General features: G+C 36.6%; 1 protein-coding gene across 5 annotated transcripts in view; it reads left to right on the plus strand.

Annotated features, from left to right (window-relative positions):
* Positions 1 to 13,441, plus strand: part of BAZ1A (bromodomain adjacent to zinc finger domain 1A) — a 67,396-nt gene that overhangs the window by 35,288 nt on the left and 18,667 nt on the right. For 3 of the 5 annotated variants that reach the window (XM_049825772.1, XM_049825774.1, XM_049825773.1), the window contains exons 10-19: positions 39 to 134; positions 2,005 to 2,143; positions 2,590 to 2,736; positions 5,108 to 5,203; positions 5,332 to 5,556; positions 6,218 to 6,383; positions 6,657 to 6,770; positions 7,946 to 8,070; positions 9,695 to 10,303; positions 13,183 to 13,346. In XM_049825772.1, the coding sequence (XP_049681729.1) occupies positions 39 to 134; positions 2,005 to 2,143; positions 2,590 to 2,736; positions 5,108 to 5,203; positions 5,332 to 5,556; positions 6,218 to 6,383; positions 6,657 to 6,770; positions 7,946 to 8,070; positions 9,695 to 10,303; positions 13,183 to 13,346 (1,881 nt within the window). The remainder of the gene's footprint in view (positions 1 to 38; positions 135 to 2,004; positions 2,144 to 2,589; positions 2,737 to 5,107; positions 5,204 to 5,331; positions 5,557 to 6,217; positions 6,384 to 6,656; positions 6,771 to 7,945; positions 8,071 to 9,694; positions 10,304 to 13,182; positions 13,347 to 13,441) is intronic. The other 2 variants (XM_049825775.1, XM_049825776.1) reach the window with 1 other exon arrangement.

Raw genomic sequence — 13,441 nt, forward strand, 5'->3', positions numbered from 1 at the left:
GACCATATTTTGTATACAATTGTGACAATCTTTTTCAGGAAAGAGAGAAGCTGCGTGAAGAAAAAAGAAAATATGTGGAATACCTGAAACAGTGGAGTAAGCCTAGAGAAGATATGGAGTGTGATGATCTTAAGGTATGATTGAATTTGGAATAGTTCAAGCTCGTACTTTACAGGGTCCTCAAACTAGATTCTCTAATGCAGAGGCAGATCTAGATTTGATCTGAATGCTTGGGGCTGTGAATCACCTGCAGTCATGTAATGTTTCCCTGTGGCGATGCTAATAGGATCATCTGCATTTTCACCCTCCAGAAAAACTTCTGGACTGAGAAGTCCAGTCTGAACAAGCTGTTCTCAGTCTTAACATGGAATAGATGTATTTTTAAAGCGCTGACCTTACTGAGTGGGGGCTATTGAGTATGCCTGACTTTTCTGTTAAATATACAAGATAAGCTTACCTAGAGTAAACCTGAGTTACTTGAAAGATTTGAGTAATGAAGAAATCAAATTTTTGTCTGCAAAAGGTAGAAAGGACATTACCTTGTTACTCCCTGTGGCATTCTTTTGATTTAAACTCTAGCAGTATCCTTGCTTAATGAGCATCTTTCTGGATGATCTTGGAAACCTATAGAAAGTAACAAGAATTTACCTCCCAAAGAACTTAATGTTCTAAACAAGAGTATTGTACATAACATTCTCTAGTATTATATATTTATGTATACTTTATCATGATTAATTTTGGCAGGGGATGCTAAAAGGAGGCAAAACTGTCAGAAACACAAGAAAGGGAGTTTATTTGCGGTACACAGGGAAACATGACAGAAGTGCAAAGAGGACAAGTGGGAATAGAGGAGAGTGTTAAATGAAGTGGTAGCACTGGTTGGGAGGAATATGAGAATTTAATATATTTGCAAGGAGAGCTGTACAGGCTGTTGAAGATGAGTGAAAACTTAGCTGTGTATAGAAAGGGAAAAGAAACTGAAGAAAGGCAAGAGCACTGCTGAAACGAGAGGAAGCTGTGCAAAACAGTGCTGCTGTGTTTCAATTGGAAAAGAAAAAGGGCGGGGTGGAAAAGTATTATCATCACTACAGTGAAAATTGACAAGAATATGAATAAAGATGAGTTTAGGTGAGAACTTCATTTCAAAAAATTGCCTTCGCAGGAAATGTGTGAAACACCTTACTGCGTTCTTCTCAAAGCATAGTATTTGGCATTCTTGTCGTTAATTTTTGTGAACTATCACCTTTGTGGAAAGGAGCCATCTTTCTGGAAATTGTTTGACTCTGTTAAGAAACATTAAGTGAAGACAAATCTTGAAGAGTTACAGCAAGCTACTAATTTGAAAGTCAAACTCAGTGTTAGACACTGTCATCTGTGGTGTCTCTGTTAAGTGGCCTTGTTATATGGTTACATCATCTCCCTTTAAAATGTCTTCGGCTATCGTAACTGCCTTATCAACACAAAAACCCAAATACCAGAACACTCAGTCATTAGACATGATCTTGCATATCCTAGTATTAGATGGGTGTGTTTTTATGTGAATGTGTTGGGTTTTTGTTTGCTTGTCTTTGCAAGCAATAATGAGTAACTTTTTAAAGAATATGTTTATTTTTGCTTGTCTGGACAGTTCCAGCAAACTTAAAACTCAAAACTCTTGTGAAACAATACAGGTTTAAAGGAAAAGTCTTGGCAGCCAGTGTTCTTAACTTGTAGTGGGTTTGAGTTCCTTTAAACAAAGATATAAAATCATTCAACTTCATGAACATGGATAAACTTTGATCTCAAAAGATTTACGTCCAAGTTGCATGCTCTTTGTTTTTTAAAGGCAATACTACCACAGATGTTACTGTGATAATTGATTATGTGCCTTGCAGAACTATTTTCAGTAAAATGTAAAGAATCCGAACACATAGACCCTGTATGAATCATAGACTGTTTGGTTTTAATCATTTGTGTACTCTGCAGAAATAGATACAATATTAAGTTGTCCCATTTGGATTGCAGGAACTTCCCATTCCAATGCCAGTGAAGACGAGACTTCCTCCCGAGATCTTTGGTGATGCTCTGATGGTTTTGGAGTTTTTATATGCTTTTGGGGAACTTTTTGATCTTCAAGATGAATTTCCTGAAGGAGTGACTTTAGGCAAGTTGTCGTTTACGTGGCAAGGTGCCCCAATTTTGTGGTGTCCCTTCTCCAATCAAACCACCAAACATCTTAAGTGCACCCAAGTACCAGTGCTACAAAATTTTCTTTAATATGTCAGTGCTTACACGTGCATATCAATCCAGTTGTCTCTTCATAGTCAACTTCTGCAGTGTTTATAAAATCAAAATTAATTTCAAGGTAGAAGCTTGTTAATCTAATTATTAAAATGTCTACTTGTACTTTATTATTGCAGTTTTATATTCAGAAAATAAAGTTTTGTCAGCACTCTTTCTGACACCGTCGCCTTAGGAATATTTGCAGTAAATTATGGAAAAGTAACTTGATTATCATACCTGAAGGAAAAAAAAATGTTTTCATTCTTCAGTACATAATCATTTTCCAACTTTGCGGCAAAAGTGACGCTTCTTAAACTTTATTCACAGAAGTTTTAGAGGAAGCTCTTGTAGGAAATGACACTGAAGGCCCACTATGTGAATTGCTGTTTTTCTTCCTGACTGCCATCTTTCAGGCAATGGCCGAAGAGGAAGAGGAAGTGGCCAAAGATCAAATAGCTGATGCTGAGACCAAAGGTCAGATCCTTAATTTTTCTGCTGAAAAACTGAAATTCCACTGGAATTAACTTTAAACTGCATGATTTATGGCATTCCTTTGTTTAACCATGTCTTATTATGCATTGATATTGTATGTAAATGGACTTGGTTTTTCTCTTTTATCTGAAATGAAAGCTTTAAACTGGGCATAGAGGGTGGGCCCTGGGGGGAATAGAGAAAAAGCAAGCTCATTGTTACTAGGATTGTATCCAGCAATGCATAATAAGCTTTTAACAGCACCGCTTATGTTTTGAAGGTGAGGGGAAACTTGTCTTCACCTTCCTTCTCTTCCTTCAGCACTGTTAGATATTTCTCCTGAGGGTCAGGAAACAAGGCATTTTCCTAAATCTTCTCAAAGGTTTTTACCTATAGCTATAAAAAAATAAATCTGGACCTGACTAGATTAAAAACTAAAACTCCCTAGCACAACTATATGGAGAATTCAATATTCATTGTCCTTCAGGACTTGGAAGTATGCATCCACAACTCCTAGATACTACCGTGTTGCTGTGTTTTTTCCAGTAAAGGATCTCACAGTCACTCTGCCTTTGGCCTTCGCTCTAAGGCTGAAGTTGCCCATGTTTTCAGAGGTGTTTGGTATACACTAACCACTGATCAGAAGGAAGTGCAGGCTTGGTTCCAAATTTGTGTGGTCCTGTGTTTCAGGACTGCCAAATTTGCTGACTAGTTAAAGGAGAAGCTTTGACCTTTCCTGCTAGTCTTTCTTTCATTAGAGGTAGACAGGAACATGTGGTTCCCCGATAAGACAGATGCATGAAGTACAGGAATATTCCTTTAATTCCTCCCTTCAAGACTATGCATGTTCTCATGCTTAAAATTTATGTCCAATCTATAAACTCTCTTTACATAAAACATGGGCACTATCTTCAGCGATAGAGTCTGCTCTTGCTAGTTGAATAAAGTTACAGATCTGATACGGTGTTAACAAATTTAGACTGTATCTTAATTACTGTTGCATTTAGCAATTAAACTGTGTCTTTTAACTACTGAGAGCATTGCTAGGGCAATATAGGCAAGGATTCCATTATCAGGTAATCATAGAATAGTTGATTAGATTCTTTATTATTCATAGGACTGATCAGAAAAAAATGTAACTTTCATATTTTAGTGTGACTATATGGGGCTGGCAATTGCAAAAATCTGCTATTTTGCTTCTAGTTTAGCAGAGCTGTGGGTGGGGCACTGTCTATTATCTCTTACTTGCCTTTGAACTTTCATTTCTTGACACTCTTGTTGAGACATCTTTCCCCTAAAAGAATTACATGTTTTTGGCTTTGTAATTCTGCCTAAGCTAGTAGTAGTCAGCATGTTTGCTCGCTTAAATTCTGTACAGGCAGTGTTTCTGCAACAGAAAACACCTTGGGTGTGGGGTTTTGGTGTGTACAGTACTTTCTCAAATGGTGTTATACAGATATGGTGAGAGGGGAGGTACAGAGGTTAATTTTGCAATGTCTGCGTGACAGTTTTCAAAGAACATCAGTCAGCATACAAGACTTGTGGATTTGCTTTTTATGTAGTCTTAGTTTGGATTTGTGGCTCTTTATTGACTTGGTGACTTTGTAACTGCTTAATGATTTGGACTTGAATGAAGTCAAATTGTTGAAACAGCATACAAGGCTGAAAAAATTCTGCTAACCCTCTGGAGAAATACCTGTTAAGTGCTAAGGAAACTTTTGTCGAAGAAACAGGAATTTTGCTGTTTCTCCCTTTCACTGCCCTGCTTTCCTGGTCAGTTTGCTAATGTGTGATGCTCCTTATTAAGTGCAGATGCTTGTTTTGGTGAAATATTATTTCTTTATAATGCCTTAGTGGTTGTATTTGTACAGAATAGTAAGGCTGTGTTTAAGTTACAGATTAAAAGTATACAGTGACTGGTGATAACCAATATTAAAATGTCTGGTTTGGATGGTCTTTCCCGAAAACAAAATGATGATAGGAAATAACAGTTCATTTGAAGGAACAAAATACAGGTGTTCTTGCATAGTTATTGTTTTTGCTTTCAAGTGCATTTATGGATTGGGTTTTGCTGCCTTTTATGTTGCCATTGTGCATGTTTTGTGCATTGGGATTGCTTTAACAGCTTATATAAAGGGAGAACAGCGTATAGCATGTGGTGCATGTCCTTAGTTTTTAGTTGGATTTTTAGTTGCATTTAAAGATATATAAATTTTAATTTGGTTGTTGAATTGAGTTTTGAATATATGGATGCTTTTGTAAATAATGGCCATCTTTTTGCTTTGTCTGCAACTTTTAAAAAATGGCTTGCTTTCCTCCCCTCCACAGTACAAGTTTTAATTTGCATTAGAATAAAGTGTTTATTTCCTTAAAGATTTAACAGAGGCTTTGGATGAAGATGCAGACCCCACAAAATCTGCACTGTCTGCAGTTGCAACTTTGGCAGCTGCATGGCCCCAGTTACATCAGGGTATGTGTGGGTTTCACTTCTTGTTTTGTTACTGTTCTTATTTTGCTCTGTATTTTAAAGCATATTTTTAATATTTATATACATTTAAATGTCTATATAAAATAACTCTTCATTCTTCTCAACTGTAGGCTGCAATTTGAAAAACTTGGATCTTGATAGCTGCACTCTTTCTGAGATTCTCAGACTTCACATTCTAGCGTCAGGTGCTGATGTAACATCAGCCAATGCAAAATACCGTTACCAGAAACGAGGAGGGTTTGATGCTACTGATGATGCTTGCATGGAGCTGAGATTAAGTAATCCTGGTCTCTTGAAGAAACTTTCAAGTACCTCAGTGTATGATTTGTTGCCAGGTAATAAAAGACAATAAATGTTAGAGATTATTAGGTTGCTTATCAAGTGATGGGTTTTGTAACTGCTTCAGATCAATAATGGTCCAAATTTACTGTATCGTAGAATAATTTAGGTTGGGAAGGACCTCTGGAGGTCACCTAGACCAACACCCACCCGCTATGCTCCAGCCCCCACAAGCAGGTGCCACCAGATCAGAGATTGCAGAGCTAGGCAGTCTCATTACTTCTGAGTAGCTTTTTTTAATTCTCAGTAAACAAATGTTAGTTTTACTTGCAGAAAGGGATCTCTGAGAGAAGCATCTGAGTGTTTGATCGAGCCCCTGCTATTTATTGCTGTTCTGGTTTGGATCTTTTGTTTATTATTTGGAGATAGAGAAAAAATTACCATCTACTGTTCCTTTATCTCCGTTTTGAAGATAATACTGCATTTTAGTTCTTCTTTGGTTGCTAAAAGCTAATAAATTCAAAATAAAGGCTTGCATCTCTGAGCAAACCAGATATTTCAGGAAATGCCTCTTTGCAAGTACAGCTGGTGCACTACAAATGTTTGACTGTTCACTTTGTCTTGAGTAAGAATCAATCTTCAGTCTGGAGTGAGTAGGAGTAAGGCTTATTTATCAGTTGTATAGTGAAATATAAAAATTGGTCTGAATTTTATTAGGAGAAAAGATGAAGATCCTTCATGCCCTCTGTGGGAAACTTCTGACTCTTGTCTCCACTCGAGACTTCATTGAGGACTCTGTTGATGTGTTACGACAGGCAAAACAGGAGTTCAGAGAATTAAAGGCAGAACAGCATCGCAAAGAACGAGAGGCAGCAGCAGCAAGGTAAAACTAGGATGTGGAAAGCTAAATTTTGTTGCCAGAAATTAGATTAATTCCTCAACTGCAAAAGACATATGAGAAACAATAGTAGTATTTGGTTTTTATACTGGTTTCTTGAGACTCCAGACAGGAATGAAACTTTATTGTGCTAAGCATTGTCCTTTCCCATGTTACTGTTATTTTTAGATGGTGTTGTAGCATAAAAGAAAAAAAGACATGGCCAGATCAGATATTAGATTGATTGCAACTGGTTTTCTGTGTTCTTCTCACTATTAGGATACGTAAGAGGAAAGAAGAAAGGTTAAAAGAACAAGAGTTAAAAATGAAAGAGAAACAAGAAAAGCTGAAGGAAGAGGAGCAAAGAAATCCTGCTGTAGAAGTATCTGTTGGGTATGATACATGGTATTACTGTGATAAATATGATACAGCACTTTTCAGTTATGTGGCCAGACATTAGCTATGTAGTTTTCATTGACTCAATCATATACAAAGGTATATTTTAATTTAAGTATATAGCCCTTAATGTTGATTTCATTTTTCTTCCTAGTGTTCTAGAATTGCTTTATGAAAGTGATTATATTTTTTAAATCAACTTTTATTATACTCATAATTCTGTTGAAAGCTTGACAGTGTTACCTACTGACAAGACAAACTTGCAAAATCTAATTTGTAATTTTTGCATTACCTTTTGTCTTGCATTGATTTCCTGTCTATGAATATCTTCATAATAGATCATTTTAGTTTGTTTTCTAATTTGAGGAATTGGTCTGATCTGAGCTAGATAATACTGACCTCACATAACAGTTTGAATCAAATTTAATAGCATTTTTTAAAAAAATGCTGTGCTATCCCAGGTGATTTCCATAAAACCAAGGTTTTTTGTTCTATTAATAAAACTGTATGGTTTCAGGTGGTAAGATTCATGCACATGCAGCTGTATAGGATTCCAGAAAAAAAAGCAAAGTGTATATACAACACTGTATCTTTACCTGCTTGAGGAAGGGAGTTAGTTAAATAAAACTGCTTGCAAAAGGTGAGCATGGGCCAAAGACAGATTTGTGCTGGTTTTGAAACTATAATTTAAAAAAAAAAAAGTTATTCTGTAATGATTGCATGTAGTTCTGTAGGTTTTCAATTATATTTGCTAGATGAGGGGAAAAATGTGTAATAAGCATTTTATAAAAGGGTATACATTTTGATGACAAAACACTTTTTCAGTCATGAAAAAAATAATTCAAGTCAGTAGAACTACACTAAGATATCTCCAAAAAGGATCTGATTATAATAAAGGTCTTCCAATGAAAGAGTGAATACCAAAGAGCAAGTTTTAGTCTTTAATATGGAACTTTCCATTTGCAGTTCAGTGGGTTTCTTCTCGGATTTAATGTATTCTGACTTAAAGTTTACTTTTAAAAAGCATTATAGGTCTTTGACTAGATTAAGGACTTCTGAGAGGAAAATACTGTTTGAAGATGCCATATTCAATCATGTATTTTTTTCATTCCATTCAGCTTTTAATACATGGTTGGTCAGTTAGTCACCTTTTGTTTATTTTATTGTGTCAGGGAGGAGGAACGCGAAGACCTTGATACTAGTACAGAGAGCAAAGAAATTGAGCGTAAAGAGCAAGACATGGACACAGTGACAGAGGATGAAGAAGAGCTGGGACCAAACAAAAAACGAGGAAGAGGTAATGCTATAATATATTAGTTCATTTGTGTACATGTATGCACCCATGCATGCACCCGGGAAGTTCTTGGGTTTTATAGTAAGTTTTCATAAAGTATCAATATTTCCTGTAAATTTTTAAAGGAAAAGGAAAAAAACCCTACCCAAACACGATCATAATGAGCTATTTATTGCATTGAGCTGGCCTAATGTAGTTCTAGTGGTCAGCAGTATGTTCTTTCACACTTCTGTTTCTCCTCGTCTTCCATACTTGCTCTCTGGATTCCTCTCTTGTCTAAAAAAACCCAAGCTGTTGCCTGACAAACCATCACAGTTATGACTAGCGTACCAAGAAAAAAAGAGTTGTAGGCATCTTATCTAATAGGGTATGGTGTGGTTTTGATTCTTTTTATTAGGAAGCTGCAAAAACAACAGGTATTTTAAAAGAAAACGTTATATTGAGTGGTTGGGTTTAGTTTACCTTTGTTAATGAAGCCGCATGCCTTCTACACAAGAATGCAACCAGACTTATCCCCAGATTTAATTTCCTCAGCAGTGTGCTAGTAGGAGCTGTAGTGCAATAAACAGCACAGCCTGCTGTTTGTGACTAAACAAAGATATCACCCCAGGAGGATGAATTGTTGATGGATTTGGGCTGCTACCTCATCTGTGTCTTTCTCCCATGAAGGCTTTGTGCTAGTGTCTGTGCCAATGAAAGTCCCGGATCATTGTGGACTTACGGTTGAAAACTTGTACAGTTCCTAACAGTACCTTGGATAGAAATTCTGAGTAATTCAGTAATACAGGTTTGCATGTTTACTACAGTTTTATGATGGCAAAACAATGACATCTTAAAACAGAATTTCAAGTTTCTCAAATGCCCATTTTTCAGACATTGTGCCTGGAAGGCAAAAAAGTGTTATTTCGTTCCTGCAATTGGAGAAACTGAAGTTCACACTGGAAATTGGTAGAAATTGAGTGCTGACAGTATCTTTCACCATTGCATGTGTTAATTGCAAGATGTACTTTTCTAGATGACTATTAGGACCTGATACTTTGGTAAACTAAGATATGAACTGGAGTATTTTCAGCTGGTGCAAGTTGAGGGGAAAAAATAGTAGTGGGTTTATATATGTATTTTTTAAAAAATTGGATAAAGTAATGTAACTGCGTTTGCAATAAGAGCTTTTATATAGGGATTCTGTTTTTTCTTGACGTCTTTGGGGTTTTTTTGATCATTTCAAGTATGACGAATGAAGTTCAAAACATATTTTGTATTCGATAATGAAATTGCTAGAATTTTACCTTATCATGATAAGATACTCTTATAACACTTAAGTTCTTAAAATTTCGGTTCTTTTTTTTATGGTGTTAAAAATGACAATGTCAGTAAATGAGACTTGGTCTAGTTTCTGCGAAGTGAACGTACACTAAAGATGGCTTCCTCTTTATAGAGGGAAGGGGTTTAATTACTTGAATTTTTCTTTAATAAAACTAGTATTGTTACTTGACTGAGCTCATGATCTTTGAAAGTTGTAAGTTTAGATAATCAGAGACAGAACCAAAACCTGCCCTTTACTTGAGTTTTTGGTTAAAGAAAGAATTTCTAAGTGTGTTGCTATCATTCTTCTTCCTTTAACTTTTAGGAAGGAGAGGGCAAAATGGATATAAAGAATTTACAAGACAAGAAGAGACCACTTGTGAAAAGAGTGAGCCTCTTACTGCTGAAGACGAAGAAGCTTTAAAACAGGAGCAACAAAAGAAAGAAAAGGAACTGTTAGAAAAGATTCAGAATGCAACAGCCTGCACAAATATCACCCCGTTAGGTCGTGACCGTCTGTATCGACGCTACTGGATTTTCCCCTCTGTTCCTGGATTGTTTATAGAAGAGGACTATTCTGGTCTCACAGAAGACATGTTGTTGCCTCGAACCTCCTCCTTTCAGGATAGTGTACAGTCTTGCACAAATGAACCTCAGGTATTCAGTAAAACTGGAGAGTCTTTGAAATCCTCTGAATCTACCTCCAATATTGACCAAGATTCACACACCAGTGTTGTTGTAGAGGTGCCAAGGCCAGTATATAAACCAAACCGTTGGTGCTTTTACAATTCTCGGGAACAACTGGACCAACTCCTAGAGGCTCTCAATTCCCGAGGACATAGGGAGAGTGCCTTAAAAGAAACTCTTTTACAAGAGAAAAGTAGAATATATGAACAACTAAGCAGTTTTCCTGTGGAAAAATTCCATATTCCAGGTAAATAAAAGGTTCCTGATCTTAATTTGCTTCCACAGCTGTAATTTCTGTATAATATTCTAGAAACCACTAATTCTCATTTAATTGTAACTCCTAAGAAATAAAAATTAGTCTTAAGCATTGTTTCGCTCAGTGGAACACAGATTTGCTTTTTTCCACTTTTTTTTTTTTCCTTTTTCTTTTTTCTTTTTTTCCTGATGGATCTCTGTGGTGGTTTTCTGGTGTTCTATGCTTTAAAAAAAAAGCAATGATTTTTCTGTTATTTCGCTGCTTAGTAAAACAGGACTGTTTGTTTAAAAAAAACATCTTTAGGTAGTAATTTGAGCTTTGGGAAAAGATTAACTGGGGAATAAAGATTAATATCTGCTAAAGGTAAATCATAGTATTGATCATCTGATGTCCTCATTTCTAGTATGATGAAAGGAGAACAAGATATGACACTGGAGACACAAACATCGCAAAGGGAGGCGATTACTATTACCTTGATTTGTTGAGTAGAACATGTTATTTCGTAACATTATAATGCATGGAATTATTCAGAAACATTTACTGGCGTATTGTGAACAAGGGAATGATAGCATGTTGCAGGGTCATACTAAAACCTTTGGAAGAAGAAAGTAATGTAACTGTGTTGGTATGTGGGTTAACATCAGTGCGGTGGATTGTGTGATACTATTATTTTCTATTTTTTTCCCTTCTTTGGCAGAGGCTTGTTACAGGAGGAGGAGACATCTGCAGAGCAGTATTGTTTTCATGGGTTTCAAAATGTAGGAGTGACTTAAAACCATCCTAGACCTAGGATTTAGGGCTTCCCCCCCCGCCCCTTTTCTCTTAGCCAAGTATTTTGTCATTGGCAAGGCATTAGCTCCACTGATAAAATTCTGTGTACACAAGCTTGCAGCTGGCTTGTTTGTGGCCTATTCGTGGGTAGAAGATGTTACCAAAATGAAACTCCATAGGGTGATCTTTAAGAAATTGCATTATGTTTTTAATTATGCCAAATTACTGAGGATTTTGGTGTACCTGTATTGGGGCAAAGGAAAATTATTTAGAGCAGGGCCGAGTTGTGTTTTACTGGAGTGTGTATGGTAGGACATGCCGCGAATGTGTCAAATACTACTAAATCTGTAACTGATCTACCATTCCTTCTGGTGGAAACTAGCACAGGACAGAGTTTCTGCATAGTAATTAAGCTTTATTTTGAGGCCTTATGGCTATGTTTTTGGGTTTTGGTGAGAAAATCTCTATCATTTTCTGATATATTTGTGTTTGTGGGTGTGGTTTGTTATTTTCCTAGTTGCTGCGCCTTTATCTGTATTTTGTGTGTTGCTTTCTGCCCTAAAGCAACTTGATTTCCACAATCATAGATTTTTCTTCTCTATGTTAGAATTGTAGAATAACATCGATTTTAAAAAAAAAAAAAAAAAAAAAAAAAAAAGAAAAAAGGCATCTTTGAGCTTCACTTTAATAGAGAGAAAAAAAATCAAATGCAGTGGTCCAATACCAATGCCACCTCCCCTGTGTGATAAGCAGTGATAAGAGGCCACATGTGGCTTCACTTTGGAGGGAGGTTTACTGCAGTGGAGTTTTTAGCTGCTGCCCTATTGCCTTCACTCAAATGACTTGCAGGACAAGTGAGAACTAGTCTGTGATTCTCTTGTGCTGTAGACTGCCCTCCTTCATTTTCTAATTCTCACTCAAAAGAATATGGAAATAAAATTGATATGTGCTATTACTTGATTTTATACCAGTATCCATTAACTTTTCCTCATCAATTATTTGCAAGCCAATTGCTGCTGTTTCAGTTCTGCTCAAGAAAAAACAGTTCATTTCTTCTTTTTCTTTTAAACCAAAAAGGATGTTTCCCACATCCAGACATCAGAGTATGCTAGTATACATTTTGAGAATATTTGCATAGTTACTTTCAGTTACAGGGAATTGTTTCTGCAGTTGAGAGTGTCTTAGAAATTCATCCTGTCCTTCCTTAACAACAGCTTTATGGTAGTTTTTGATTAAATAAAGATCTCTAAGCTCTTGTATATACTTTTTCATCACTGCACTCATAGGATTTAAGGTAAATCCTGTGAACAGAAATGTTTGCCACCTATGCAGATTTGCAAGCACTAATTTAGGATCTGGGCACAGTTTCAGCTCTTTCCTGTGGCTTTTGAGCTTTTGCATGAATTTTCAGTTCTCTTATGAAGAGGTTTTTGCTTGACAGCCCATCATCAGCTCTTCCTTTCTTTTTCATAAATTATTTTGCTGGTTTTTTCCTTTTTTCCCCCACCTTTAATTAGAAGACACAGTCAGTCTAGTCTGTGCCTGTGTTATCTTCTCTATCTGTTTGTTTTGTTTTAAAGTTAGAATGTAAAAGGGATTACATCTTGTTCTGCTAGTTTTTGCGATTGTTGGTTGCACATGCTTGTCTTACATGTTGCCATGATAGAGACCCATGCAGGAAAGAAAACTGAGGAGTTCTGTAAAGTAAGGGCCATCAAATATGAAAAATACTAGAAATGTAACTTGTCTTTTTCTTGGTGTGTTTTTTTTCTTCCTTGCACTTGCAGCAGAGAGTTGTTGATGATCTACTATTTTAGAAAGCATTTTAAGACAAAAGAACGACTTCTAAATTGACAAGAATTTCTCATCCTGTGTGTTGGGATGAGCAGATGCTAATGTGCAGGTCTTCCCTTAAAAGTATACTCTGCTTGCTTGGATCAGATGCCTTCGTTGGCATGGAGATACTGGTGTTTGCAACTGTCGCTACAGGAAAGGAGTTTTGAACCTTTGTTCTGCCCTGTACTACTATTCTTCCCCTCACCAGCAGCTACTTTAAGGAACAAAGTCCACTGACGTGAAGCTACTTGGTATTCTTGCAGACAAACCTCAAAGTGACATCAGACCTCCTTCAGGACGGGGAAGGATGCAGAATGCCCATGATGGATCTCATGTATCTGCAGAGAAGCAGCTTGAGCTGAGACTTAGAGACTTTCTTTTGGACATTGAAGACAGGATTTACCAAGGAACATTGGGGGCTATTAAGGTATTTGTGACTTGTAGAATACCTCGGAGCATGGTGGTGCCGTTGAGTCTGTAACTTAAAGAACTCTTGCATGCTATGGGATTTACTGAAAGCAT

Source organism: Accipiter gentilis, chromosome 22, assembly GCF_929443795.1.
Source record: "Accipiter gentilis chromosome 22, bAccGen1.1, whole genome shotgun sequence".
NCBI lineage: Eukaryota > Metazoa > Chordata > Aves > Accipitriformes > Accipitridae > Astur > Astur gentilis.